We start from the raw sequence: 27,059 nt of genomic DNA, 5'->3' as shown, positions 1-27,059 counted from the left end.
TGAAGATGAAGGTATTGATGGTTTAATCTTTGATCTCGGCCTGAATTATATACAGTATATCAGGTCATTGAGATTTCTTGTTTTAACTGTCCTTTCTCTTGACTGTTTTTACCTGTGATGGACTCGTGACTTGCCCAGGGTGTGTCCCGCCCTCATACATAGTTGGCTGGGATTGGCTCCAGTGTCCTGCAACCCTGCACGGGATGAAGCAGTATAGATGGATGGATGAATAAAGGAAAATGTGAACAATTACTTCAGTAGTTTTCCAAACAAGAACTACAAGTCTATATTGGTTGAAATGTTCACATGACATTTTATGCTGTTTAAAAGATCCTCATACAAGACTTTTTGTACTTGTGCTTTTTTATTGTATTTTATTTATCTTTCTTTGTATGTGGTGGGCTTTTGTTTTATCTTTTGTCTGCGTTTTCACTTAATTTTGAGAAAAATTTGTTTTGAGCTCGGTTTCAGCTGGTTTGTCTCGCGAGATTTGCGCGGGATCTCTCCCGACCCCTCTTTACTTAACCGTGTTCCCATGGCGACGCAGACTGGTGGAACTCTCGCGATACTTGAGAGGACTGGCGCCTTGCGTGCAGCGGAACTCTCGCGTTACCCGTTGACTGATGTCGGTTGCATGTAGCTGAGGCAGCCCAGCAGCAGGCGGCAGCCCGGAGAGCTGAACCCAGGTCGTCCCACCGCTCCCGCTCGGTCAGCCGGATGAAGCCACCCTCAGGATGAACCATGGAAACGCGTTACTGTGGAAACAACGGTAACTTGTTTTGTTAACCTAGCGCGGTGGCTCGAGACGCGGCTCGCGCCGCGTTTACGAGCTGCGGCTACGTGGTGTTGGATGTGTGGATGGTTTATGTGATGCTGATGCAACACTCGGGCTCTTTATGAAGCTGCGGGTTTGCGCGTGATGATGCTCCAGGACGGATCCACGCAGCTCCTCTGCCTCACGGCGAGCAGTGGGGTGCCGCTCTTCACCCGGGGGGCCTCGCGCCAGCTGCCCTTCTCCGTCATCGGGTCCCTGAACGGCGTGCACATGTTCGGAGGCGGGCAGGGGGCCGTGCTGTCCTCCTGCGAGACGGAGGCCGGGGGCAGCGTGGTGTGGCGGGTGTTCAGGGACAGCGTGATGCTCATCGCGGTGAGCAGAGGCGGTGGTGAGGAGCAGCAGGTCCGGCTGCGGCGCCTCCTGGAGAACGCGTGGAGCTGCATGGTGCTGGTTCTTGGCCAGGACGAGCTCGTCCAGGTGAAGAACGTGGAGAGGCTCAAGAAGGAACTGCGATCCTGCTTCTTCCTCATCGACCAGCTGCTGGAGGAGAAGCTGGAGGGCATCCTGGGGAGTCTGACCCACTGCGCGGATTCACTGCTGCCCCCGAACGCCTCCATCCTTCAGGAGACGGTGGACGGCTTCGCCCGGGCTGCTGACAGCGAGTTCGGCTGCCTGATCGTCCATGGACGGATTGCTTCAGCCACTGAGAAGTGGTGGCGTCTGGCCCCGCAGGAGGTCATCCTGCTCTCCGCCTTCATCCGATCAGTCTCCAGCTCTGGCTCGGTCTCCTGTGACCACCCGGTGTTCCTCCCTCAGGGCAGCCCCACCGTGGCCCACCGGCTCCTCCGCTTCCAGCTGCTTCCAGGGGTGGATGTGTGCGTTCTGTGCGGGCCCACGCCCTCTCTTCATGGGGCCGAGGCCGGGCTGGTGGGCAGCTTCTGGTCGCCCCTGGCGGAGACCCTGAGGGAGTGCGTGGCCCTGGGAGAGCGGTGCCTCCCCGACTCCGTGGCCCTGCGGCCCGACGTGCTGGCTCTCCTGCTCATCAACCGAGAAACCCGTCGCTCCATCTCCTGCGTGCAGATGTTCCCCCATCACCACACCCTCCCCAAAGCCCGCTGCTGGGAGCTGCTCAGGTCCTTCTACATCTTCTGCACCTCCCGTTACTTCAGCCAAGAGGAGACGGCGTGTGACCCCTCTGAGGAGCAGGCTCACGCCGGAGACTTCCTCCAGGGATTCACCCACCAGCCACAGCAGTGCTACCTGGTTACAGAAGAATGCAAAAGCTTTGGGCTTCAAACGCCACAGCACCAGCTCTTCTTACTCAGCTCACCAGCCGTGCCCACCTTTACCCTCCAGGCCTTGGCGACACAGACTCTGACTGATATCCTGGCTGCAACAGGGTTTTGACTCTACAGTGCAATTTAGCATCCAATCAAATCTGGTTATGGAAATTGTTGGCATTTGATTAATTCAACCTTTAAAATGCATTTAGTTTCACATTATTTAAGCAGTAACTGGAGTTAAACTTGGTTCCAGATGTGGTTAATTCACCTTTCTTGAATTCCACGATATTAGAAAGAGATTGAACTTATTTAACTTGCAGAAATAAATCCAAAAGCTGGAAGTGGCACCATTTGAAACAACTGCTGACTTCTCTGAGATTGATTGACATTTGGATGCGATTTTGACCAAAGAGCCGAATGGTGATGCACAAGGAACTCTCTGAAAATCCCAGAAATCAGCAGCTTTTATAATTGTTGTTGTTGTTGTTGTTGTTGTTGTTGTTGTTGTTGTTGTTGTGTGTGTGTGTGTGTTGAAGATAGTGGTTCATTGGAAAGATGTTGCATTAATTTGACCTTATTTTGGACACAGACAGTGATAAAGATCTGCAAGTGAGGTCTTTTCCACACAATAACAGAGTGTTGGATACTCGAGGTCTAGCATTTCAGTTTTTGCACTTTGGTGTCAAGGTTCATAAAAAAGATTTTTCTGTATGAGAAGAACAAAAAACATTTGTTTTCTGCCCAAAACAGAATAAAACTATAACAATCTAAAAAGATAAATATAACCAGTTATCACGAGTAAGTGTCAGACGACAAGTAGCAAAGTTAACAGTTATTATTTCTTTAAAACTGATAACAAAAATTTAAAATGTGATTCCAAAGTGCTATAACCTGCATTGTAGTTAAAAGTTAAATTGCTTCTGCCTGACTTATTTTGACTTCGAGGCCATTTCTGTGTCACAGCCATAAGTTAGCCAACCTGACGCTGAATTTAGAGCATGATGTCACAACTTTACACTGGAAGTTATGCTGTTTGGACACTTTGTATCATTTAGTTTAAAGATGTTGGAATGGTTTGAATTCTAAATAGAGTGTAAGTTTTGCTCTAAGGTTTGGCGTCATCGAGTGGTTTATTTGCATTCTTCTCACTGCTGATATGGTAAGGACTAATCCAGGTCTGCTCAGCCAACGGATTGGTGGTGCTTTGCATGACTGCACAAAGTGTGTAGCTGTATATGAGGCCGATAGCCAACTGAATTTTGATTGGGGGGGCCAGGGGGAGGTGCTAAGCTGAAGACAAGAGCAGAACTTAATTACTATTTGCTGATATCTAATATTTCTGCTCAAAACATTTTAAACATAACCTTGAATACCAGAATGTGGCAAAAATGATAACTTTGACCATGAACCAGGGTACTTTGCAGCAGATGTAGCATCTAAAGTTGGTATACCAACCAGCTCGGCCCAAGCCTGTCTAGACTTGCAATTCTATGTAATACCACAAGGTGGTGTATTAGTCACTTTTTCATTTGGATTGAAAAGACGAAAGAGGAAACGTGTACAAGTATGGGTGCACAATACATGTATCGTTATCACGATCAAAGCGTGTAATATTGATATTGCAAAAATATTTGTTTACTTTAGAAATTCAAAATGAGTTAAATATAAACGAAAACTTGAAAAAAAAACAGGATACGTTTACACACAAAAATTAGCAATTGCCACATAAAAGAAAAAGTATAGATGAAATGGGAACGTGTGCTACTATTTGGAAGAACAAAACTCAATGTCAAATCTTGTAAAGAGTGTGCTTCAGATTTGATTTAAAGGTACAATCTCTAGGTTTCAATGATGGCACTTTGGTACATTGGGTATCGACGCCTGCTCCAATTTTAGTTGATATTTCTCAAGATCTTCAGCTGTTGTGTTTATTGTTCCATCTTTCAAGTGTTGGCACTTCCTGATGAGAGACGGTGGGTGCAGGTACCGACTAGACTCGAGACACTAACTGCACCTTAACATGGATGTAAGAGGTACTGAAAGACTTGGTCGGGGTTAAAAATGCAAGGAGATATTCTCATTTCCTCACAGGTGAAAGGATACAGTATGTAAGATATAAGCCATGCTTGTGCATTGGTGAGCCTGAGACCTTGATTTACCTTTTACCGGTACTCAGCATTTTTCCCTCGAGGTTCAGCTTGACATTCATTCCTCCCTCCATCCTGTTTATCAAATGTGGCATTGGCGAAGGTCTGCGCTCTACCGAGAGGCAAGAAAAACCAACGTAATTATCAGATTTACATTTGTGTCACATTTAGTTAAAAACAAAAAAATGCATTTCATACATTGGTGTATTTCGCCAGAACTGTGCAGCTGTTTATCAGGGTGGCATAACCAAAGACAGAAATATGTTTATGTTCAGGAAGTACGAAACAAAACTTTTCCTTAAGAGTGAGTGTTTGGGGGTGTTCACATACGTGTGCTAAGGGCCTCAGATTTCCACCCACAGGACCAACAATGGTGGCACTGTGGAACAAGCCACAGGCGCCATTGTTAAATGAATCTTTTCAGCCAATGGACTCTCATGGTCTTTGAGCTCATGTTGTATAATATTCCAAGAGAAATCAGAAACCTAAACCTGTTTCCCACTATTTGACCCCATCATGCAATCTGCAGAAATGAGATACAAGACAGAGCGACTTGTTCAGTAAATGCAGCTTTAATGTATTAATTAGATCAATTTACATGAATCCTCCTGAAGGGCTGGGACTCCTTTGTCCCACATGCCAAGTGACCCTTCTGCTGACGTAGGGGGGGCAACCGGAGGAGGGAGGATGGGATGGAGCAGGAGCCAACCACATTCCATCAAGCTTTCTCTTGGCATTGCTGCCAGAACATTAATTACTTTGAGGGGTTTGTTCCAGAAGGATCAATAAAGTTTTAGCTAATCCAGTTTCATCTTTGACCAGGCCAGACCGGTAAAATAGTGTCTATACATGATCAAAGTGGATATATTTTTGTAAAACCAAACAATTACTTCTGAAATGTATTGCAAAATATGATGAAATGTAAAAAAAACAACAACAAGGAAACAAAAAACTTCAACAGTTGTTGAATTATGCATTGTTTTCATAAACTCACCCTGACACCTGACTTTCATGGCAGCATCATCCATATATCAGCTTGTGTCTCAGTGTTGTATCTGCCACTCTTAAGTAATTTGTTAAAAAAAATATATATATATATTTTATATCAAACCATTACAATTTGTTTGGTGGTTTGGTTTTATGTTTGACATACCAGATCTAAGATTCATCCAAAAAGTTCCCAGTACTTTCACTCCAAATACAGAAGAAAGTAAAATAAAATTGTCGGTGCGCCCCTCTTGAATTAATTCTAGGGATCAAGAAAATGTGTATTTATTTGTTATGAATTAATATAATTCGGTTTCATTTAAATGTTTCCACGAGTGAAGATGGTGAAAGTCAGATTGGGCGCATTTGAAACTGGCCCGGAGATTATCACTGTCGGTAACCGGAGAAGCGCGTCCGACAGTCGGCCTGGCTCGGCCGATGACCCCTGGAGGTGCAGAGCCAGAGGAGGGGGGGTGGAGAGGGGAGGTCCACGCAAGCTGGCTGCAGTGTTGCCATGTGAGCAACCTCCTCCTCCTCCCTCTCCCCCCGTCTCCTCCATAAAAACTTCACTCTGACAGGCGTTTTTGTTCCCACATGTGCTCCGCTCCGCCCTCCTCCTCCTCCTCCTCCGGAGGTCCAAAGGTTCGAGCGCCGCCTCACTTTTAGCAGCGCGGCGACTCCGCGTCCACCACTTCAGCCGGAGTAACAGCCGACGTGTTGCATCAGCTGAGGACGCTAAAAGTTTTTTTTTTTTTTTTTTTTTTGTTCTTCTTCTTTGCAAACTAGAAAGTTTTGAAGCATGTCGGCCACACGGATGCAGCTGCTGCTCCGGCGCGCCGGCGGAGCTCCCGCCGCGCGCCCGCTCCTCACCTCTCCGTCCGCCTCCCCCTCTTCTGTCCCCGGCAGAGCCCTGTCCAGTCTGAGCGCGACCCGCCGGGGACTCCCCAAGGAGAAGATGACCGAGAACGGGACGATGTCCCGCACCAAGGTGCTGACGATCGACAACATGAACCCCACCGTGAAGAAGGTGGAGTACGCGGTGCGCGGGCCCATCGTGCAGCGCGCCGTGGAGCTGGAGAGGGAGCTCTCAGAGGTGGGTACCACAGCTCCTGTCTCCCTGTCAGCGTGGTTCACTGTTTTTTATTCATTAAGCACTAGAAATAATAAAAAACAATTCTTAAGAATAAATTAAACAGAAAATAACACTTTGACCCAATGGGTGGCAGTGTTCAGCCCCAGGCTCTTTTCAAGTGAAAATGCAAAACTCAGTGTTTTTTTGGGGGGTGTCCAGTTACATAAAGGTACTTGTAGCAAATGAAAACGCAACTTTTTGAAAATGGCTACCAAGGTGGAACTATTAGGAAAAACACCCCATTTATGTGGGGAACCGGGAAAATGCAACATTTCTGAATCGCTGCAACTGCATATGCAATAAGAAAAAAAAACGTTTTTCTGTGCATGCACAAGTGTTTGGACAGTATAAACAATGGCGGCATCCAGTGCCATGACTCCCAGTCCAGATTCTCCAGGGACTTGGAAGTTTTATTGTTGACAGTCACCCAAAAGACCAATCTAACTTGGTCATATGTCCATACTTATGTCCATCTACTCACCATTGTTAAAGTTTATTGTTCTCTGCACACACGCATGTGTGGTTTCATTTAAAAACAAAAAAAAACAAAAACAGCAGCCTCTCGTGGCCCAGCATGCAAAAGGCTTTCAATGTTTCGGCCATTTCTCTGGAAGGAGACATCAATTTCAAAATATTGACGTGTAAATATGGAACTGCTCTGAAACGAAAATGCTAAAATGATACTTTTTCACTTGAAAGATTGTGTAAACTGGGCCTCATTTTTTGAGTGTGTTCAGTTTTTAGTTCATATTCACTTTAAAAGCATCAAGGAACATCTTATATTCAATTCACATGTATGTAGTGAGAAGTTATGAGATGAGACTGACTCACGACACCACCTATTTGTAGAAAATGGTACTACAAGGCCAGACAACCTCAAGCCAGACTGACAACTTCAGTGTTTAAATTTCTGCAGGGGCTTTGCAATTGATTGAAGTAGAACAAAATGCATACTGTGCCTTTTTCAAAGAACACTTTAACACAGTTTTTGGCAAAATAAGGTAACTAAGGCGTCGGGTGGGTGTTGTGTTGTAGTGTTGATAACTTGCCCCAGCCTGTTCAATCCGGTTTGACATCTTGTCTGTCCGGTAAGATGATTGCCAAACAAAACATTGGCTAGATCCGAGCAAAATTACTAATTAAAAGACAAACTTGGTGATCTCATCAAGTAGCTCAACTACTTACAGTTAATAATTGCCATTGAGCGTTCAGTCCACCGGCACCGGAATCTGAAAAGGCTTTTCATTTGGGTCCGGACAAACTGGATGATGGAGACTTGCCACAATCATGTTTACGAAAATAAACTCCCCCCCTTTTCTTATTTCGTTGGGTTTGTGTGGCGAGCCGCTGTAGCAACCAGTCTGGTCTCAGTCCTATTCTCAGAGGGTTTTACTTTTCTTTTTTTGGGGGGGGGGGGGGGGGGGGTGCAGGGGCAGATTAACTTATTGGCAGTTGCTGCTGTTTGAAGTCTCTTGAATGACGCAAACCCAAACTCTCAGCCAACCGTGGCATGTCAGGCTTGTGAGGCAATAGACGCTGTGACACATTTCCGTTGGCCAAGACTTTTACTTATGGTTGTACTGATGATTGTACCTTCCAGTGTTTGCCCCTATCTCACTTGTAACTTTTCAGACATCCCTTTTGTTGACTGTCATCTTAAAAAAAAAAGTTCAAACACGGAGTTCAGTAGCTTTTGTGCCAGCTCTAAGAGTATTTGGAAGTCAGGTGGTACTCATCCCAACTGGTGAACAGAACAGCCATCATATTACAAGTACTCCAGGGGTATCGGACATTAAGCTCGTCAGCTAAAAATAGATTTTCAGTCGTAAGTGTTTGGTTTTGCAAAAATGTAGACATTTTCATCACAAATACAAAGTGCCACAACTTCCAAATTTAAAGGTTATTATAGCAATATTTTCCCCGTCCAGCCCACTCAAGGTGGAAGTGGGCTGCATGCGGCCCCTGATCTAAAATGTGTTGGAGACCCCGGCTCTGGAAGGATTTGCACTGCATTGCTTTTGAGGTAGTGGTTGCTAAGGACTTAAAATATTTGTTGTAGTTCCATCCAACAGCTTCAGTTCCTGCTGCTTCCTTTTTCATTACTATTCTTTGGACAGACTTGATATTGAGAGTGTGTTGTACAGTGTCACATGACTGATTGAGAAAACCCACGTCACATTCTAGGTGTTCATATCCTGAAGTCAATTAGTGTATAAATGAAGAGGCTATTGGTTTAACATAAGTATTACATCTCCCCCAATACATAGTGGAAAGCCTTAGAAGTTTTTGAAATGCAATAAACCTGATGGTTTTTAAGATTATATAATGTGATTCAACCTTGAACTTGCATAGTTATCAAAACTATCTGTGGTTTCCCTGACTGGGGAGCCTGTTATGATAAGCACAATAAAAATATATATTAAGAAGTTTGAGCTGTTTACCCAGCCTTTCAAAGTCCATCGGTAAGTTACTAATTGTCAAGTTTGACCTGTGAAACATTGACAGCTGCTGTGTCATGTCATCATATTCTGTTGTGCTCTGCTTGGGGTTAATTTCTAACTTTCACCAAGACCTTGTGTTCTTTGACCCACTTTATGATTCCGATCCCCAGCTGTTTGTGGAATGACGGTCCACCTGCAAGTCCACAATCTGAACCAGGCGTGCGTATTTACTTCACTGTTTGACGTCCTTAAAGCATGAACCGCAGTCCTTGTGACCGAAGGTCTCGTTCGGAGTTTCGAGAGTCGATTTTTCCTTGACATCAGATTCTTTTTCGGTTATCTGCTCGGTCATACCCTCTCACACTCCTCACGGTGATGTGGCAACCGGCTGCTTGTGTACTGAGCGCAGTCTGCCGTGAAAGACTGTCCTCTATCGAGTGCTCTGCGTCGGAAAGCATGCGCCTGCGATCCGGTTCTCGTTGAAAGACAATGGAAATAAATGTTTCATCCGCAGCTCATCTCCATCAAGTGATTGAATTTTTAAATGAATATATTGAGGCTTTTCTCATTTATTCTGTTTAAACTAAGTAATGTGTCCTCAAACAAACGTTTACGTGAAACCAAACCAGGGCCGCACCTCATTAGATTGGCAGAACACAAAGGCATAATGCATTGGAACATAATTTAAAATGCTACATGGATTTCAATTATATAGCACTTTTCAATAGCCTGAGTAATCCCATAGCACTTTTCATCGTTCATCACATTCACACACCACTGGAGACGGCTGCCATGCGAGACGCCTCGTTTATAATTTGGGAGCAATTTCAGGTTCAGTGTTTTGCTCAAGGAGACTTTGACATGTTTTGCAGCCGTGAGTCCAACTTAATGGAGCAACTAGATCAGGTGTGTCAAAAACTGTTTAGTTCAGGGGCCACATACAGACAAATATCATTGTGAGTGGTAAAATAGTGCCATAATATCCTTTAAACTGAAACTTTCTTTGTTGATGAAAATGTCTATATTTTTGTGGGAAAAACTAAACAATATGGAAAATGACTTAAGATCTCAACATGAAGCCAATTTTAATGAAACCTTCTGGTGCGAAATACAGTGAAATGTCCAATTGTGTCGACTACTCTGAGGAAATTTGTTTAAAAAAAATCTGTTGGTTTTCTTTGACATTTTCGTCATTTGCTTGGTTTCCTTTGGCAGCCGGATTGGAGCCTCTTGCCGGCCGGTTTTTTGCCCATGGGCCTCATGTTTCACATTCCTGAACTTGATGAATGGAGACACAGGGTGTAATCTTTGAGGTGTGGAAACAACTTGGCACAATTTCTAACAAAAGCTATCGTGAGCTTCTTGCCCTTTGCAACAATGCGTTGCAAATTTTTATTTTCCTGCCACACCTGCAGCAAACAAATATAGGTGGCACCTGCAGCCCCAGGCTGGTATGAGCTTCTGCCTGGTAACTTCCATTCACACAGAGGGACTGTGTTGAAATAATCTCCGTGTTTGTCATCAGTTTGGCGTGAAAAATGTTGGCGATGAGACTAAAGAATAGAAAGAAGGGCTGCACGATATCGGGTGCGACAATATTGTTCAGTATTGTGATGATGATATAATTTGTGGTAGTGTACAAACCCTTAAGTAGATTATATTAATGTACATGTGCTTTGAGATCTGTTTTTCCCAATTACTCTCATTTCCTCTAATTTACAGCCATGTGTGTTTTCCACCACACATTGTTTTGAATGTAGTCCCAAGTTCAGTTTTGGTCTCCTCTGACCGGAGCAGCTTCTTCATGCTATTATTTCATAAAGGCCTGATTTGTGGAGTGCAGACTAGGGATGGGAATGGAAAACTGGTTCTTCTTCAGAACCGGTTCGCAGGGTTTTAATTCCTTGGGATAGTTTGCCAAATTTGCAGAAGTATGCGTGGGAACGTCCTTTTACCAGTGCAGCCAACAGCAGCGATAACTTTGAATCAGTGTCGCGTTTTCAATCCGCTCCAGAGGGAATCTCAAGCCAGCGGTAACGAATCGTCAAGGTTTTTACAATTCAGATTCCATTTTCCATTCTGCTCATCAAGTCCCATCCCTATGGGCTAATGTCAACTCTAAGTCTACTAAGTACAAGGAGAACATGGTCTGGGAGTCATGACACTCGTATTGTCCATCGTTTCCACGGAGTCTGAGTCTTTACTAAATGTTCCAATTGCACTGGAATACGTTGTGGTGTGAACGGGGTCTTCACAACGTTTTCCCAGACCCGTCTGCTGTGCTCCGCGGCCTTCATGTTGCCGTTTGTTCACAAACGTTCTCTAATCTGAGGCCTTCACAGACCAGCTGGATTTGTCGAGATTAGATACAGGTGGACTCGATTGAGGAAGGCAGTATGTTTTATTTCAGGGTGCGAGTACATTTACGAGCGACTGTATTGGTCAGACACAATATTGATATCGTGATAATGACAATTTTACAATATAATGTGTGAACTTGACGGGGGGGGGGGGGGAGATCTCCTTTAACTGACACAGAGTTCTAAGTTCTGTGCTTCGGGGGTGGAGTGTCTTCAGTCACTCCACTCACTTGTCCTGGCGCCAGACTTATATAAAAGTAAAGTACCTCTGCCAACAGGCTGGAACATAATCATCCACAGTCCTGGTAGATGATTCCATGTTGACGCCTCCATCCACTCCAAACACTTTGTGACTGTGACTTCAACTCGCTGTACACACACACACACACACACACACACACACACACTCTCTCTCCTTTATTCGCCTCTCTATTCAGCGGACAGTTCACGGGGTGGGTGTTGGATTACGTCGGGGAAAGTGCTCGCTGTGGTATTCTCCCTTTTGTTCGGGGGGGGGGGGGGTCACACAATGAGCCGGGATGGCTCGCTCCCGTCTCCCCGCACCAGATTCAGGAGGCTCGCGGTCAAAGATTTGTAAAATCTCAACACAAAGTACGCGCTGTTCACGGCCACACTTTGACCCACTGATTAATGCCTTGCATGTGCTTATTACATAGCACTCTTTGTTTTGTCTAATGAGCAGCTTGTTTGGGTAATCGGGGGGGTTATTTCTTAGTAAATCTCTTGCAAATAGGTAGAAAATACAAAAAAAAAAAGAGGAATGACTTGGGATGAGAAGTCAGCAAAGTCAGAGACCACCTTGATCCAGATGGTGGGTGGGGGGGGGGTTATTTGTCCTGCGCGACCTGACTGGTTCAGCCCGAGAGACGCCTCACTTCTCGGCCAATGAGAGCGCGAGCCGCTCCGGTTTCCTCACATCTCGTCATGATCGGACAAAGAAAAACAAGGCTGTTTTGTGGGTTCTCTGCAGCTTCACGCTGTGGCCTGAAACATCTGGTGTTCAATGTGTGTGTTGCGAGCCAGAGATAATCCTGCACAAACATCACTCTTTACCCAGAGGACGGTGAATGACTCCGTTCATACGCCCCGTTTGGCCTCTGCGTAATGTATGTCACTGTGTTTGTGTGCTACACGGTGATAACGTGCACACGTCTGCACAGACTCGCCAAGGCTGAGAAACTGCACCCAATACCTTTTTATATCTAGTCGCTTTCGTCTCCTCCCTCATAAGCCGGCTGTTCTCTGTCGAGTGTTTATGTAACACTTCCTTATGTGTGGCACTGTAGAAATGTAATTCAGTCCTTGTGTGAGACGGGTACGGTGGGAGCGAGTAACCTCACACAACCTTTCTACGTCAGGCGACAGAGGCGTCTATTTTCAGATCAGAGAAGTAGTGAGTTTAAATCGGAGGGGTAAAACTTTTCTGTGTTTACGGCCCTGTTTTCACATAGAAAAGCAAACATTTTGATGCATTGTGTGCATCCATTTATATGGCAACGGTGCTTGGAGCCACTGAAAATGGTTCCTCTTCATATGCGTGAGTGGATGGACAATAAAAACAATGTTTGCCTCCAGTGTGCCACGACTCCGAGTCCATATTCTCTTGGGACTTGGTAGTTTTATAGTTGAGTCACCGTAATAACAATCCAACTTCGCCGTCTGTCCATATGAATGTCGCGTGTGCTCGCCATTGTTAATGTTTATAGCATATTGTGCTCTGCAAGCATGTGTGTAGTTTCATTACAAAAAACAAACGGCACCCTCTAGTGGCCTGGCATGTTAAAAACATTGTTTATACCATTTTTTTCCCCCATTTTCATGTAAACAAACGTCATTTTGAAAACGTTGCCTTAGAAATGCAAAACCTTTCTGAAACAAAGCAAAAAAAAAATGCATTTTCACTTGAAATATGTTTTAAACTGAGCGTGGGAGCTTTGGCTGTCAAGCTGAGGACTGGGATGCATTGAGGCCATCAAGGTTTTCAGTGACTTTAATTGCTTTAGCTATTTTGTCTCTTGACACTATTTAATTTTTTCCCACCAGTTTTATCTGTTTTTCTGCTGATTTAGCCATTGTTACTGTGTCAACCGTTCTACTGTATTCACTTTTTTTTTGTTGCCATTTTTTTAATTCCATTATTTATCTTTTGGTCATTACTTATTTGCTAATTTGTTTGCTTATGTCTCTCAACATCTTTTTGATTATATTATTATTTTACAAAAATAATGTTGCATTTTTATTCATTTTAGTTCACCCACCAGGTTGGACACACAGACATTTACTGGTGATGGGAATTAATTAGTTAATTTAAAAGAAAATAAAACAAAATCCACGTAATGGGAAAAAATATATATATTAAATTTAAATGCATAAAAAAAAAATTTAGGTAATAGAGTAACAAAATTAATAAAATACGTAAACGAGTACCCACAAAAACAACAGAGGACAAGTCAACAGCAAAAGTTGAGAAATAAACCTCCCAGGCAGGAAGTGACTCTTTCACTTTAAGGAACCGATCGTCAGCGTTATATCACTCCAGAGGGAAAACATCCTTTCTAACATTTCATACCTGAGCAACACTGAGCGAGTAACATGAGAGGTGACACATTTAGCTTACCAGTTACTCAACCATTCAATTACTTCTCATATTCAAAATGTGTGTGTGTGTGTGTGTGTGTGTGTGTGTGTGTGTGTGTGTGTGTGTGTGTGTGTGTGTGTGTGTGTGTGTGTGTGTGTGTGTGTGTGTGTGTGTGTGTGTGTGTGTGTGTGTGTGTGTGTGTGTGTGTGTGTGTGTGTGTGTTTTATACACATGGAGCTACGCTCAGCGGACGCCTGTCCCTTTAAGAAGCTGCACTGTGTTCTCTCTATACATTTGTAGACATTGTGTGTATATTTGGCAGGGAATGAAGAAACCCTTCGACGAGGTCATCAAGGCCAACATTGGGGACGCGCACGCCATGGGCCAGCAGCCAATCACCTTCTTCAGACAGGTGGGTTCCTCAACCTTCCCCTCTAAATATAGTCCATCCTCTCTGGAATGTTTGCGTGAAGCCGGCCACAAACTGTGCGATTTTTTTTTTTAACCATCTTACGAGTTTACAGCGAGTCGCACTGTACGACATGAATGTAATTAACGGAATTGCAACATGAAGTTTTCTGTGTGCAGATTGCACGATGAAAACACGCTGAATCACAGCCTTCGATGTCGATGATTCGACCTGAGTGCACGAGAGTAAAATGTCATGAGCGAAATTCACAACAAAGAAACATGAACGGAGCTCTTGTGGCATTTATGTGTTTGGAGAGAAAACCACAAAAAAGTTTTCCTTTACATACTTTGACATGTTTTGCCATTGTAACCACAAAATGTGTATTTGTGTGTGTGTCACCCCCGGATGTCGGAATTTTATTGCAGGTAGTCTGTGTGTCGCGGGCTTAAAACTGATTTCTGAAATTAGCTGGTGTGCGGCGTTTTCAGGTCCTGGCTCTGTGCTCCTACCCTGAACTCCTGAGTGACAGCACGTTCCCCGAGGATGCTAAAAGTAGAGCGTGTCGCATTCTGCAGTCCTGTGGAGGACACAGCATGGGTGAGCCCAATCAGCCTTTTCCACATGCTCATTATCAGCCGACTTCACCTTTCTAACGCAACGGCGGCGTGGCTCTCCCTCAGGCTCGTACAGCGCCAGCCAGGGCATCGACTCGGTGAGGGAGGACGTCGCCCGCTACATCAAGCGGCGGGACGGCGGCGTGCCCTGCGACCCCGATGACATTTACCTGACCACCGGAGCCAGCGACGGCATCGTGGTACGACCCGGCTGCACGGGATCCAGCTCCACCGCAGTGCAGAGCAACTGAAAACCTCACACCCAATGTTGAAACGGAGATAATTCTCTATTAAAAACACAAACCGTCACTTTAAACTGGATTCCCAGGAGGGCTGCACAATGTATCACAAATTTTTTTGTGTTGCAGTATCAACGTTTCATGTGTAAATACTTTAAAAAGACTAAACTGCAACAAGTAGTGTATATGCAATGTGCAGTCACAATCTGCTAATTTTAAATTATATTGCCTATCAAAATGACAAAAAAGTATGAATTGAATAAATTAAAATATATATATATTCACATTTATTTTTATATATGTATATATTTAATATTTTAGATACATGCATACACAATTTAGAAATATTTATGTACATGAAAAGTTAATGGAAATATAATATATGTATTTATTATTTTATGTTAATTATCTCAGAATTTGTGTTAAACACACAAATATAAATAATAATTTTTCAAAAATGCATTTGTATGTGTGGGGAAAAAAAGTCTGAGCAGTTTTAATAGAGTCTTTACACGTTCAGTGCTTGGACCCTGTAGCGCCACATTATGTAATAATGTAATAATTCTTCAACCCATATAATATCACTGCATTTTCTAATAATCTGCCACTTTTTGTAATAATGTACCATCTACTCTTTGTATTTATCTCCAGTCTTATTGTTACTGTGATCCTCCACATCGTTTTCTCGTGTTTAACTGACGTTGCGCAGCACTAAATCCCAGAAATATTGGCAGAAATGGTTTTGAAGAAATATTCCCACGGGCCTTATGTTTCACACCCCTGATGATAAAACATGCATGACAGAGGTTTTCCAAATTAGAGTTGGAAATTAAAGTTGAAACTGGAGCTTAATAAACAGGCCAGTGAACAATATCTGCTGCCCTCTGCTCCTTTATTACCATAACATCTTATTTATCATCTGTTTTTACGTTTAATTTAAGGGCCACTTGTGATCTGACCAGTGAAATTATAGTTTGATGATGTATATTGAATTGTTTTTGCAATCATGTTAATTCCTAAATAAAATAAATCGTAAATTATAAAAAGCCAAGAACTCAACCTAAGATTTTGGCGCTCTGATTGTCCTTTTTTAATTGTTGTTTTGTTTTTTTGTTTTTAAATGCATCTTCTATCTCTCCCAGACCATGCTGAAGCTGCTGGTGTGCGGTGAAGGTGCGAGCCGCACTGGCGTCATGATCTCCATCCCCCAGTACCCGCTGTACTCGGCGGCGCTGGCCGAGCTGGGCGCCGTGCAGATCAACTACTACCTGAACGAGGAGGCGTGCTGGAGCCTGGACATCTCGGAGCTGCAGCGCGCCCTGAACGAGGCCCGCCGCTACTGCAACCCCCGAGCCCTGTGCATCATCAACCCCGGGAACCCCACAGGTGGAGAGAAAACAAAAACAAAAAAAAACAAACAAACATATAAGTTCAGGATGGAAAAAAAGATATGAAATCAAGTCTCTGCATTGATTAATGCGTTTTATTTAGTTGTGTTTGTGCTTGAGCTGCAGTGTCGCAGTAACAGATGCTCCATTGAATTATTAAGCAGTCAAGCCTGAAAGTTTAATCGTATTAGCATCATCACAGATGGTTTGTGTGATTAAGCTCCCAATTCTAAAACCTGACAGACTGTAAAGGGACAAAATGTAAAGTTTTTTTTATTTTCTTTAAAAGCAATTAGAGATATGATCTGTCTATATAAACAGTGTTTATATACTTTATCTATCTACTCAACTTTGTCCTGTGTGGTAAAACCTCAGAAGAGAACAGCATTATTTGTAGTTGCATACGTAATCAGATTACACGCTAATCTTTATCTTGACACTTTGTGTGAGGAGATCATACATCGCGTGAATGTTCCACTCGTACCTTTAGAGATTGGCTGCAGCCTAATAATGCCACTTTGTACCGTGACGGTGTGTGAAGAGTCGCTCAGGCGTACAGCGTGTTCAGGGCTTTAATAATGAGGAAGCAGCAGGTCTCGACACACAGATGGAACAGACACACACAAAAATTGGAAGAAGCTGCTGAAAGTGTGAAACTAAAACAGTTTGAGGGCAGACGGATGCTACAATCCCTCAATAGAGTAGAATATCTTTATTGTCATTGTGACGAGGACAGCGAAATCTAAGTCTCATCCAATTTGCACATCAAGTATAAAATCCACTAAAACCCCTGAACGAAAAGTAGGAGAAACACAAGCAGTGATATACTTATAAAATATACTTATACAATATTGATATATTGTTCATGAGTGTCAAACACTTTATTCAATTCGAAACACTGTTAACAGAGACTCGACACAGTGATAAACAAACAAAGCAGTAAACGGTAAAAATAAGATACGGATGAAAGGGAGGAGGCTTTAATTGCTTCGACTGAGAATAACTTAAAAAAAGGAATAAAAAACAAGTGTTAAAAATATCAAAGTTGATGTAAAACTGGCGTCTTGCAACAATAAATCCAAATACATTTTAGGAGAAGTAAAACAATATAAAACGGCTCATGAAATTAAATAAACAAATGCTTACTTCATGTGAAATGACAATATTTAGTAACTCACAGCATTTCTCAGTGTTTCTTCCAAAAGTTATAATTGTACAAAAAACTAGTCTGGTGAGACAAAAAAAATCAATTTGAATATATGTGAATCACAATTTTTAAAACCTAAGAAAAAAGATTATAATGACTGTCGATGATCAAACAGGTTTCTAATACTGCTATTTAATCATGTATATGTCACAAAAAATACATGGTCAACTGGAGATGATTTGTTGTGGATTATTTATTCTTTTTAATAAGAAACTGTTTTTTTTTTTTATTTTAGAGAATTTTAACTTGGTTTCATGCGGATAATCTGAAGAGAAAAAGAAAGACATAGTGTTTATCTACATTGAAATATCCTTTAAAGGTTTTCGTGTTTTAAACGGTTTGCATTGTTCTCTTGCGCAGTCTCAATGTCGCCACTAGATGGCAGCAGCTCAGCTTCTCTCACCCTCTACCTTCTCTTACCCTTCCTCCTCCTCCTCCTCTTCGTCTTCCTCCTCTCAGGTCAGGTGCAGAGCAGGCAGTGCATCGAGGATGTGATCCGGTTCGCGGCCAAGGAGCGCCTCTTCCTCTTGGCAGACGAGGTGACCGCACCCGCACGTCCTCCATAACCAGCTCTCCTCCTCCTCCTCCTCCTCTTCCCCTCCTCCTCCTTCGTCTCATCTCATCGCCTCCTCCGTCCGTCTCCCCACAGGTGTACCAGGACAACGTTTACGCAGACGGCTGCGAGTTCCACTCCTTCAAGAAGGTCCTGTTCGAGATGGGGCCCGAGTACTCTGAGACGGTGGAGCTGGTCTCGTTCCACTCCACCTCCAAGTGCTACATGGGAGAGTAAGCGTGTCGGATCAGTGAACTGTCGGCCCCGAGGTCGCCACCCGTCCTCACGTGGCTTCGTTTCTTCCCAGATGTGGCTTCCGTGGGGGCTACATGGAGATCATCAACATGGACGACGAGGTGAAAGCGCAGCTCATCAAGCTGGTGTCGGTCCGCTTGTGTCCCCCCGTTCCCGGGCAGGCTCTCATGGACCTGGTGGTGAACCCGCCGCAGCCCGGGGAGCCCTCCTTCAACAACTTCATCAAGGTACCGAGGACGAAACGTCGTCAACTATATTCAGTTTACGTGGCAGAAATGCTGCTCCTTCTCTGCTGGCCGCTTTAGGTGTTTGTGTTTCAATCTCCTGCTTCTACTTTAAGCTCAACCACAACCTAAATTGTGACAATGCTTGTGTTTTAGGGCCCATCAATCATTTTCTTTGCGTTTTTTTGTGTGTCCGTATACAAAACATCATCACATGATTATTAATTAAGCATGCAATATACAATAATGTTGAGTGTTGCGATAATGATGTGATTGGACTTAATGTTAATCATAGACACACAAAGTTCCTTTGATTTAATTGAGAAAATTGCACTCCTTTTATATTTAAAACTGGCATCCCGGTTGTGCATGGAAACACAATTTATCACAGTCCAGCCAGTTTTTCCACGATATGTGTACATTTTACACGTGGATGTTATAATAGGGATTATACCATTCATGTATTGTTTATAGTCAGAAAGATAAAAAGAAATCGGCCAAACCAGCTAGCGAGAATCTGTGATGCCACTTTGAGTGAACAGTCCCAAGGTTTCCTACACAAGTTGATTTATTCTTTTCTAATTCAGTCCTCCCGTAACAATTGTTTTTTTATTTTCATGACTTCCGTCTTTTTCTTCACCGTGTCTTTCTCCTGTGCTTGTTTCCAGGAACGCACAGCCACGTTAAGTGCCTTGGCGGAAAAGGCCAAACTCACCGAGCAGGTCCTCAACACTGTGGAAGGCGTCAGCTGCAACCCCGTGCAGGGCGCCATGTACTCCTTCCCTCGCATCACCATCCCGGAGAAGGCCGTCCAGGAGGCCACGGTCAGTCCTCGGCCTGCTTTTAATCGGCGTGTTCCTGTCTGACGCCAGTTGAGAAAATACATTTACATTTTTTTTTTTACATTTCTACTGTTTAAACCAGCTTGGTCATTCTTTTTCTCCTCATTTCCTCTTTATTTTCGTGCTTCTGACTCTCGATAATGATAAATTTGATATATATTATGCAGCTCTACATTATAATTTTTCCCAACAGGTAGGTCAAAGTCACCAACGTATTCATGCTAGCAGATGTTACGTGTTAATAAAATGAATAATTATTAAGTAAAACTCTACTACTAACTGTTTTACAGGGGGAGTTAATGCTAATGCATCATATTTGCAATATATGGTGCAGCGTCAGTATCTGCTAAAGTTAACAGGCTAATTAGACCATAATACCAGCTTGTATCACAAGGTGGTGTATTGAGTCATCTTGAACAGGGGTGGGCAACGAATTTTTCCCAAAATTTGCACTGCTATTGAGGGCAAAGACACCATACGTGTGAGATAGTGTTTGAATGTCTAATATTGTAGATTAAAAGTTGGCGTCTAGTTTTGTGTTACAGTCGTACCGATTTTTTTTTTTCTTCCCAGAGGTAGGCAGGAACTTATAATATGCACTGATCGCACTCTACCGAGCTTGAATTTTATAGCTTATGGATATACGTGTTTTCTTTTTTTATACTGCCCACATTTAAAAACTGAAGTGTCGTAAAATGCCGACACAACTTCAGACGGCCATCGATTGGCTATGAGCTAAAGTTTTACCAGTTTAGTTTTTAATTGTCGTAGAATGAGCAAAAGGTTTTGCTCTTGAGGAGCTTTTTTGTCATTGATGTTCCTTCGCCTTGTGTTCCAAGGATTTAGACAAAAGCATATCTATAAGTTGCTCCTTAACCTGCGGCTCCACCGCCGCGGACTAAGCGGCTCTTCGGAGAAGTTCAGTGTATCGCGCTCCTGCCAGGAGCTGGCTAAAGAGAACAAATGATTTCCGATAGCTTGTGTTGTGACTTCTGTCCCGTTGCTCGGCACTCTGGAGGAATTTCAGTGTGGTGGGGGGTCCGCTGAGGATGTGATCAGAGTGGAGCTGACCCGGCGACAGCGGATCAATCCCGGCGACTCGCCTCTCCTCCTCCTCGTCCTCTGCTTCGAAAACCATTCCCGAATCTTCCGCGCGGGCTTTTGATCGGAGAGGAAATTAAGTTTGCTCTGGATTAATTTGACCTCCAATCAATACTCATCTGTTTCCTTTTTATTTACACAAACCCTTTTGTCGTCGTTGTGCGGCCGCCTGCTGCTCGAGCACTTCTCTGAAGGACGCGGCGGCTTAAGGAAGTATGCAGGAAGTAAAAAGGGGGAATTGTTTTCATGAATAGGCAGGATTCATTTACGAGCGGCGACGAGAACAAATTGAAGAGGCTTTTGAGAAGCTGTTATAAGACAAACAAAAAACCCCTCCTCTGCACATTTTCGTCTCTTAAAGTCTTTTTTTTTTTACTTTCCTCTTTTAGGAAAAAGGACAAGCCCCCGACATGTTTTACTGCATGAAGATGCTTGAGGAGACGGGGATCTGCCTCGTGCCCGGGAGCGGCTTCGGACAGAAAGATGGAACTTATCACTTCAGGTACACATAAACATATTGTGAAAAATGACACGAAGTCAGTCATAATCACAGTATAAAGACAACGTGAGGAAAAAAGGAAAAACAATCTAAGCATTCGCAGAAGTAAAAAAACCAACACATAAAAAAACCCATTAAACGTCTAAAAACATTGTGTTCAACTTGTATTTCCTCAAATCCAACCTTGGTCCTGAATTTCATCCAGTCTAAAAGTCCCTCTACTGAGAACAAGATGTTTTCATCGCCCACGCCTTCTCCAGGCCCCTCTTATGGAGAAGAGTTTTCCGGTGTTTCAGATTAGGTGGTTTGCTTGTTTACTGGTGCCCTTTAACTTCCCTTGTTGCTGCTGATAGCAGATGTTAAAAACTGTCCCGGTGAACTCTGCAAGACAAGGAATCTTGACAAAGTCGACAAAAGGGGAAGTTAAAATGCTTAAATTCAATCCACTATGGTTTAAAAAAAAACTTAAGACAGCGGAAAGACGGAGTTGACATGGTCCAGCTGGGACTGTAGGAATATTCACATCGTTTGTCTGAAGTTTTATGAAAGTTTAAAACGTATGTGAGTATGTGTGGGAAAGTTGCATTCATTACAACCAGGAAGATGAAAGCGGGTCCAAATATTGTTTGATGTTCAATTAACGCTTTGTTTCATCCCTTTTTATTTAATTATTATTATTATTATTTATTTAACATATGTATTCATAATAATTGTGAACTCTTGCTCAAGATAAATACAGTAACATGGACCTTCTAAACACAGACCAGATAATTAAAGAAAATTTCCCCAAAAAGATGAAAATGACAGTTAAAAAAAAATAACTAAGCGCTTTTAGATTGAATGCAAGTATAACAATCATGACGAATTTCTTGATTTTTCCTGTTAATCGCTTTTCTTTGTCGGACATGTTTTGTCCCAACTCTCTGGAATGAGTGATGTAATGTAGAAAGTCCTTCACTCGGCGAGTTTGAGAGGGAGGACGACTCCATTCAATGCGTGGCATATCTGACATAGTTGCATCAGCAGGCATCCACTCGTCTACATAAACATTTTATTAATTCAGGTGAATTTAATGAAAAAGCATCCGTCAGATCACAATCGAAGGTTCCAGATTAGCTTCATTTAACATAACTGATTGAAAACTGGAAGGAAAGTACATTCAGTTTCATCTCGGGAGCAAAATGCTCCTGAAAAAAGGTTCAATCACATTTTTCTGAAAAGGAGGAACAAGGTGAACGTCCTCAGTCGTTAATAAGAGATGGAAACAAATGAGTTTATTTCTACCGTCGTGGGACCAACATTTAGAGCATTTGATGCAAAATAAAGTGTTTTTGATTCAAGGCTGTGTGATATAAAATTTTACAAAAGACCAAATAAGATGAAAAGAAAAAGAACATCCCTGAGGTTTGTTTATTAACACTGGACATGTTCACCTCACACTAAGTAGTTATTATTTGCAGAATATTGAATTTCCTGCTGTTTTCAAAAAATGTCTGAAATTATGAGTAACTGTAGGGATCTCCAGAAAATAAAAATCTCATTTATTTACACAAGAAGATTCATTCTCCACGGGTTCTTTTTAATTAACTGATTAAATGCCACACAGCAGCCTGATACCATTTCTTTCATTGTATCACAAACATTTCAAAGGTTTTTTGGCTTCCTGTACCTCTTGTAGATTTTTCTTGTCAGAGACATTTATTCTTGCTCTGTCAGTTAATTACAGTAATATTGAAGGTTTTTCTGTAGCAGCACTGTGTTGTCATACAGTGACATCTAGTGGCCAAGCACAGTGTGTACCATTGTATATAGTCATAGCCAAAGACAAAAATAAAATGCAACTTATAGTCCAGAAAATACGATACACCTACGAATTCAATCGTAAAAATGTGTTTTAATCTTTTAAAAAAAAAGAGTATAGCACTTTAATCATATAACATGACTTCCTCTGGAAAAGGCTTCTTAGAAAATATTTAATGTTACAATTTTACTCTATTTTAGAAGATCAAATCATCAAAAACTTGATGATTGATCTCATTGATGACGTTGAAAGTCGAGAGAAAAGGATTATTTATATAACCAAGACCGCTTTATTAGTAAAGCACATTTAAGCAACAACAAATTCAAAGTGCTTTACACTGCAGCAGTTTTTTGAATCAGTTTAATTATACAAAACATGTTTGTTTTTTTGTTTTTTTTATTTGTTTTCTATTATGTGTCTTTAGAAATGAAAATGGTTTCAAATGACCAGATTTATTCAACTATCCAGAAGGAATTTGAGTCATTTTGGTTAAAAGGGACCACATTTGAAAGCGTTTATAGGACAAGCATCAGACTGACGTAGCAGCCAATAATGTATTAAAATGTTGACAACAGTAATTAAGTGCAGATTGCATGTTTTTCTCCTCGATGAATGAATATAATGACTTGGTTAAAGTTGGTCGGGTGTTTAACGCTTTGCTTCCCCCTCCCCCCTCAGAATGACCATCTTGCCTCCCAAAGAGAAGCTGCAGATCCTCCTGAACAACGTCAAGGAGTTCCACCGCAGATTCACGCAGCAGTACTCTTAAAGGGAGGAGCTCTTCCTCCTCTTCCTCCTCCTCCTCCACCACACGGGAAAGTATCAGCCAATCAGAACCGTGCCTTCTCCGCGTTGGTCTCCTGGACGTCGGAGGACTTCTCAACCGCGGGGACGCCGCTTTTTTTTTTTTTTTTTTTTTTTTGTGCTGGAACACCAAACCAACCAGAACTGAAGTGTGAAAAAACAAAACAAACAAACTCCCAGACAGTTTCTAAGCAAAAACAAGATGGTTTCCTGTGTTTTCTGTGCTGGTTACCTCCCAGGGGATGTATATACTGTAGGTTTGTGAACTCTAGCTTAGCTTAGCTTAGCTTAGCTTAGCTTAGCTTAGTGGTACAAATGAAGGAAGACCGGGCGATGCTGCTTCTAAATTGTGAGTATGTGTATAAGTTGTTCAAATATTGCATTCCTTTGGGCTGTGCTGGACAGGAGCGAACTCTGAAGACGTCTCGTGCATGAAGATCAAGTTAGGAGGAATCTTGTATAGTTAAAAATAAATATATGTGTCAATGCTTGGAATGGCTTTTGGAGGTTTAAACTGAATAATAACGGAAATCGTTTGTGACTCCAGGACACCACACGTTTCTATTGTTGCCTGAATGTGATTTACGCCGCGAAATGTGGCAAAGTAAACAAGAATGACACAAAAATCTGCAAAAAAGCTTACTGCACCACACTGTGGTCTAAAGTGGTACTACATGGATATGTCGTCTTGAGCTAGTTGACCTTATATCAGTTTAGTCAAATTTGTGCGATATTTTCAAGGTTAATTCTTAATTGTATATCAGGTTAGCAGTTTAAACATAATGTAAAAAGTAATTTTGTTTCAATAGTTTAACGGAAATCTTAAGGACTTTTTTTTTTAATTCATAAATTTAACTTAAAAATCATGTCAATAAAAACAAAACATTGTCAAAAATAAAGAATTTTTTTTGTAAATCTTTCTCGTATTTTTTTTTTTTTTTTTACTGTTCACGTCTTGTAATGCCACATTTCACCACTAGATGGTGTATACAGTCGGTGTACATCTAATATACTCTAACATTAAATGAAACTACAACATTTAAATGAACTTATCTAAAGCGCTGTTTGTTTATATCCTATACATAAAGAAGGAAACTAGCATTGAAACACGCACAGACATGCAGAGAAGGTGCAAACGACCCATGACATGACATGCATGGTTCATGAAAGGGAATTCAAGAAAAATGCTAAAAATCATACATTTGAAATAGTTTCATTCATGAATACTGAAAGGGGGGGGGGGGGGAAGCTGTTCACTGCTCATGTATCAGTATAATCTTGATATTCCATGATTCTGAACGCACGAAATCCAAGCTCATTTGGTCATTTCAGTGTCCTCATTACATGTACCACCAGTTCATTGATGAAAATGTTTTGTTTTAATGAAATAAATAACAGTTTGACCCTTCACCACTTCATTTAAAAGGAAAAAGGCATCAACTCGACCCCCGTGTGCCTCCTGAATCCAGGGCTCCGCCCGACATTTTGGTGTAGATTTTGAGTTATTGCACAGAATTTGTACAGAGTGAGGCGATTGGCGGTTAGAAGTGAAACTGTCACATCTGATAATCTTATTCAGTCGTTTCCGGCTCAAACGGCCGGAGATGTTCGACAGCACAACTACTGTTATTGCCTCCATTAATCTGTCATCTATTTTATCGCCTAGTTTGCAGTTTCCGAGCGAGTTGGGATGATGGATGGTGCCGCAGGTTTTGAAGCGTGTGTGTGTGTGTGTGTGTGTGTGTGTGTGTGTGTGTGTGTGTGTGTGTGTGTGTGTGTGTGTGTGTGTGTGTGTGTGTGTGTGTGTGTGTGTGTGTGTGTGTGTGTGTGTGTGTGTGTGTGTGTGTGTGTGTGTGTGTGTGTGTGTGTGTGGAGAAGGAAGGGAGTGAAAGTGTGTGTTTTAAAGTGAAGCTTGTAGTTTTTGAAGGGGTTTTCTGCTCTCTCCGTCTCGGCTCCGCAGCAGCTGTCAGCTTTAATTATCTTTGACGAAGGGCCTCCTGAATCCTAATTATAGTGAGCTTTGTGTCTTCCTGCAGCCCTTCACCGTTCACTCCAGCTGCTTGACGCACTCACACGTTCCACTGCTCCTCGCCCAAAATTAATTGGGTGCGTTTGCGGTTTTTCCTCTCATCTCCTGACATCTTTCGGGAATCAAAGGTCATCATTAGTCGGGTTGTGGGTGTCGGGCAACGGAGCGACAGTCAGACATCAGCGCTGTCACGCCGCCGTCCCGGACCGTGACAGCGGCCGGTCTTTATCCGCTCTGCTCGGCCTCGAACAAGAGCGAGGGGCGCCAGTGGCCAAAGAAACACCCTGCGATGTTTGTGAAGTGACAGTCCCACCGTGTTCATTATTCAGCGTGATGGCCGAAAGAGATTTGTGTCTTTACTTTGGCATTTAGCACAGAAATCTAAGGTGAGCTCATGGAAAATGTCACAAAAATGCACCTGAGGGACATTCAACACTTTAGCTTATAATTAGCTTTTTGATTTAGAGGTGAAATGTGTGGTACAATTTATCAAAAATATATGGAAAAAAAAAAATACAAGTTAAAACCCATGCTAATCAACAGCTTTTTGTAACATTTTGTACCACAAGAGGGTGTGGTTAGAGAAGCCTTTTGGCATTCTGTCTGTTCTCAATCCAACCAGTGAGGTGTGAGAAGTGTTTCAGTTGTTTACACAATCAAATCTTCCATCTTTTTAGGATTTGGCATTGAATTAAGATATATCAGAAAATCGCTCAAGAAACTAATTACCTGATCTAAAACATTTATTTTGTATTCTAATGATACTAAAGTGAAATTTTTTGTTTAAATGCATCAAAAATTACATACAACCAAAGAAAAAGTGACAAACTGTTTAAAAGTTCTTAATGTGTTGTAATACCGCTTTCTACCACAAGATGGTGTGATGAGTGATTGCTTTGAACAGCAAATAATTTGTTTACGAAATCAAAGGAATCATTAACAAAAAAATTCTCTCTGAAAGCAATTTCAGGTTTTTATCACTCAGTTGTTTTTTCTTTTCTAGACATTTAGCATAGAAATAGGATGTGAATTTTAAAAAAAATGTCACAAAAACACACTTATCTGACCTCAAAAATAATGCAAACTCAAAACGGAAAAGGGACAACAATAAGTCCTTTCTGAGGCCCAAGCAAGGACGTCAGTCCTCTTATTAGTGATGACTCAGTTTAATGAAGTGTATTTATTAGAACTCATCAAAAACAACATAAAACCAAACAAAAAGTACATGAACCAAGGAAAAGTGGTTTACTCTACTTTGTACCATAAGATGATGTGATCAGTGAGTCTGTCGTCAATCCCCCCCCCCAAAAAATCACGCAGCACTCCACAGATCAATCGTCCCGTACGTCACTGCTCACAGTCTAAAC

The 27,059-nt window shown here is 42.3% G+C and overlaps 2 protein-coding genes across 3 annotated transcripts; both read left to right on the top strand.

The window, feature by feature from the left end:
- Positions 1–630: 630 nt before the first annotated feature.
- On the top strand, positions 631–25,062 carry gpt (glutamic--pyruvic transaminase). 2 transcript variants are annotated; one of them, XM_080503668.1, is made up of 12 exons: positions 631–769; positions 6,099–6,285; positions 14,047–14,136; positions 14,625–14,733; positions 14,817–14,950; positions 16,132–16,375; positions 18,044–18,123; positions 18,234–18,370; positions 18,445–18,619; positions 19,285–19,440; positions 20,949–21,061; positions 23,538–25,062. In XM_080503668.1, the coding sequence occupies exons 1-12, from the start codon at positions 735–737 to the stop codon at positions 23,626–23,628; spliced, it is 1,551 nt and encodes a 516-aa protein (XP_080359794.1). In that variant the 5' UTR covers positions 631–734; the 3' UTR covers positions 23,629–25,062. The 2 variants fall into 2 exon arrangements, with proteins under 2 accessions (XP_080359794.1, XP_080359793.1); XM_080503667.1 differs by lacking the exon at positions 631–769 and having other exon boundaries at positions 5,783–6,285.
- On the top strand, positions 780–3,069 carry fuz (fuzzy planar cell polarity protein). Its single transcript, XM_080503669.1, has one exon. The coding sequence runs from the start codon at positions 920–922 to the stop codon at positions 2,180–2,182; it is 1,263 nt and encodes a 420-aa protein (XP_080359795.1). The 5' UTR covers positions 780–919; the 3' UTR covers positions 2,183–3,069.
- Positions 25,063–27,059: the final 1,997 nt, after the last annotated feature.

This window comes from Blennius ocellaris (assembly GCF_963422515.1).
Source record: "Blennius ocellaris genome assembly, chromosome: 10".
In the NCBI taxonomy this organism is placed as follows: Eukaryota; Metazoa; Chordata; class Actinopteri; order Blenniiformes; family Blenniidae; genus Blennius; species Blennius ocellaris.
The sequence above is the reverse complement of the archived record's forward strand: the minus strand, read 5'-3'. Positions and strand labels throughout refer to the sequence as shown.

Coding starts and splice junctions, on each gene's coding strand:
- fuz (XM_080503669.1), top strand. CDS start 920: ATGATGCTCCAGGACGGATCCACGCAGCTCCTCTGCCTCACGGCGAGC.
- gpt (XM_080503667.1), top strand. CDS start 5,992: ATGTCGGCCACACGGATGCAGCTGCTGCTCCGGCGCGCCGGCGGAGCT. Junction 16,376..18,043: donor CAACCCCGGGAACCCCACAG/GTGGAGAGAAAA, acceptor TCCTCCTCTCAG/GTCAGGTGCAGAGCAGGCAG. Junction 18,371..18,444: donor TCCAAGTGCTACATGGGAGA/GTAAGCGTGTCG, acceptor GTTTCTTCCCAG/ATGTGGCTTCCGTGGGGGCT.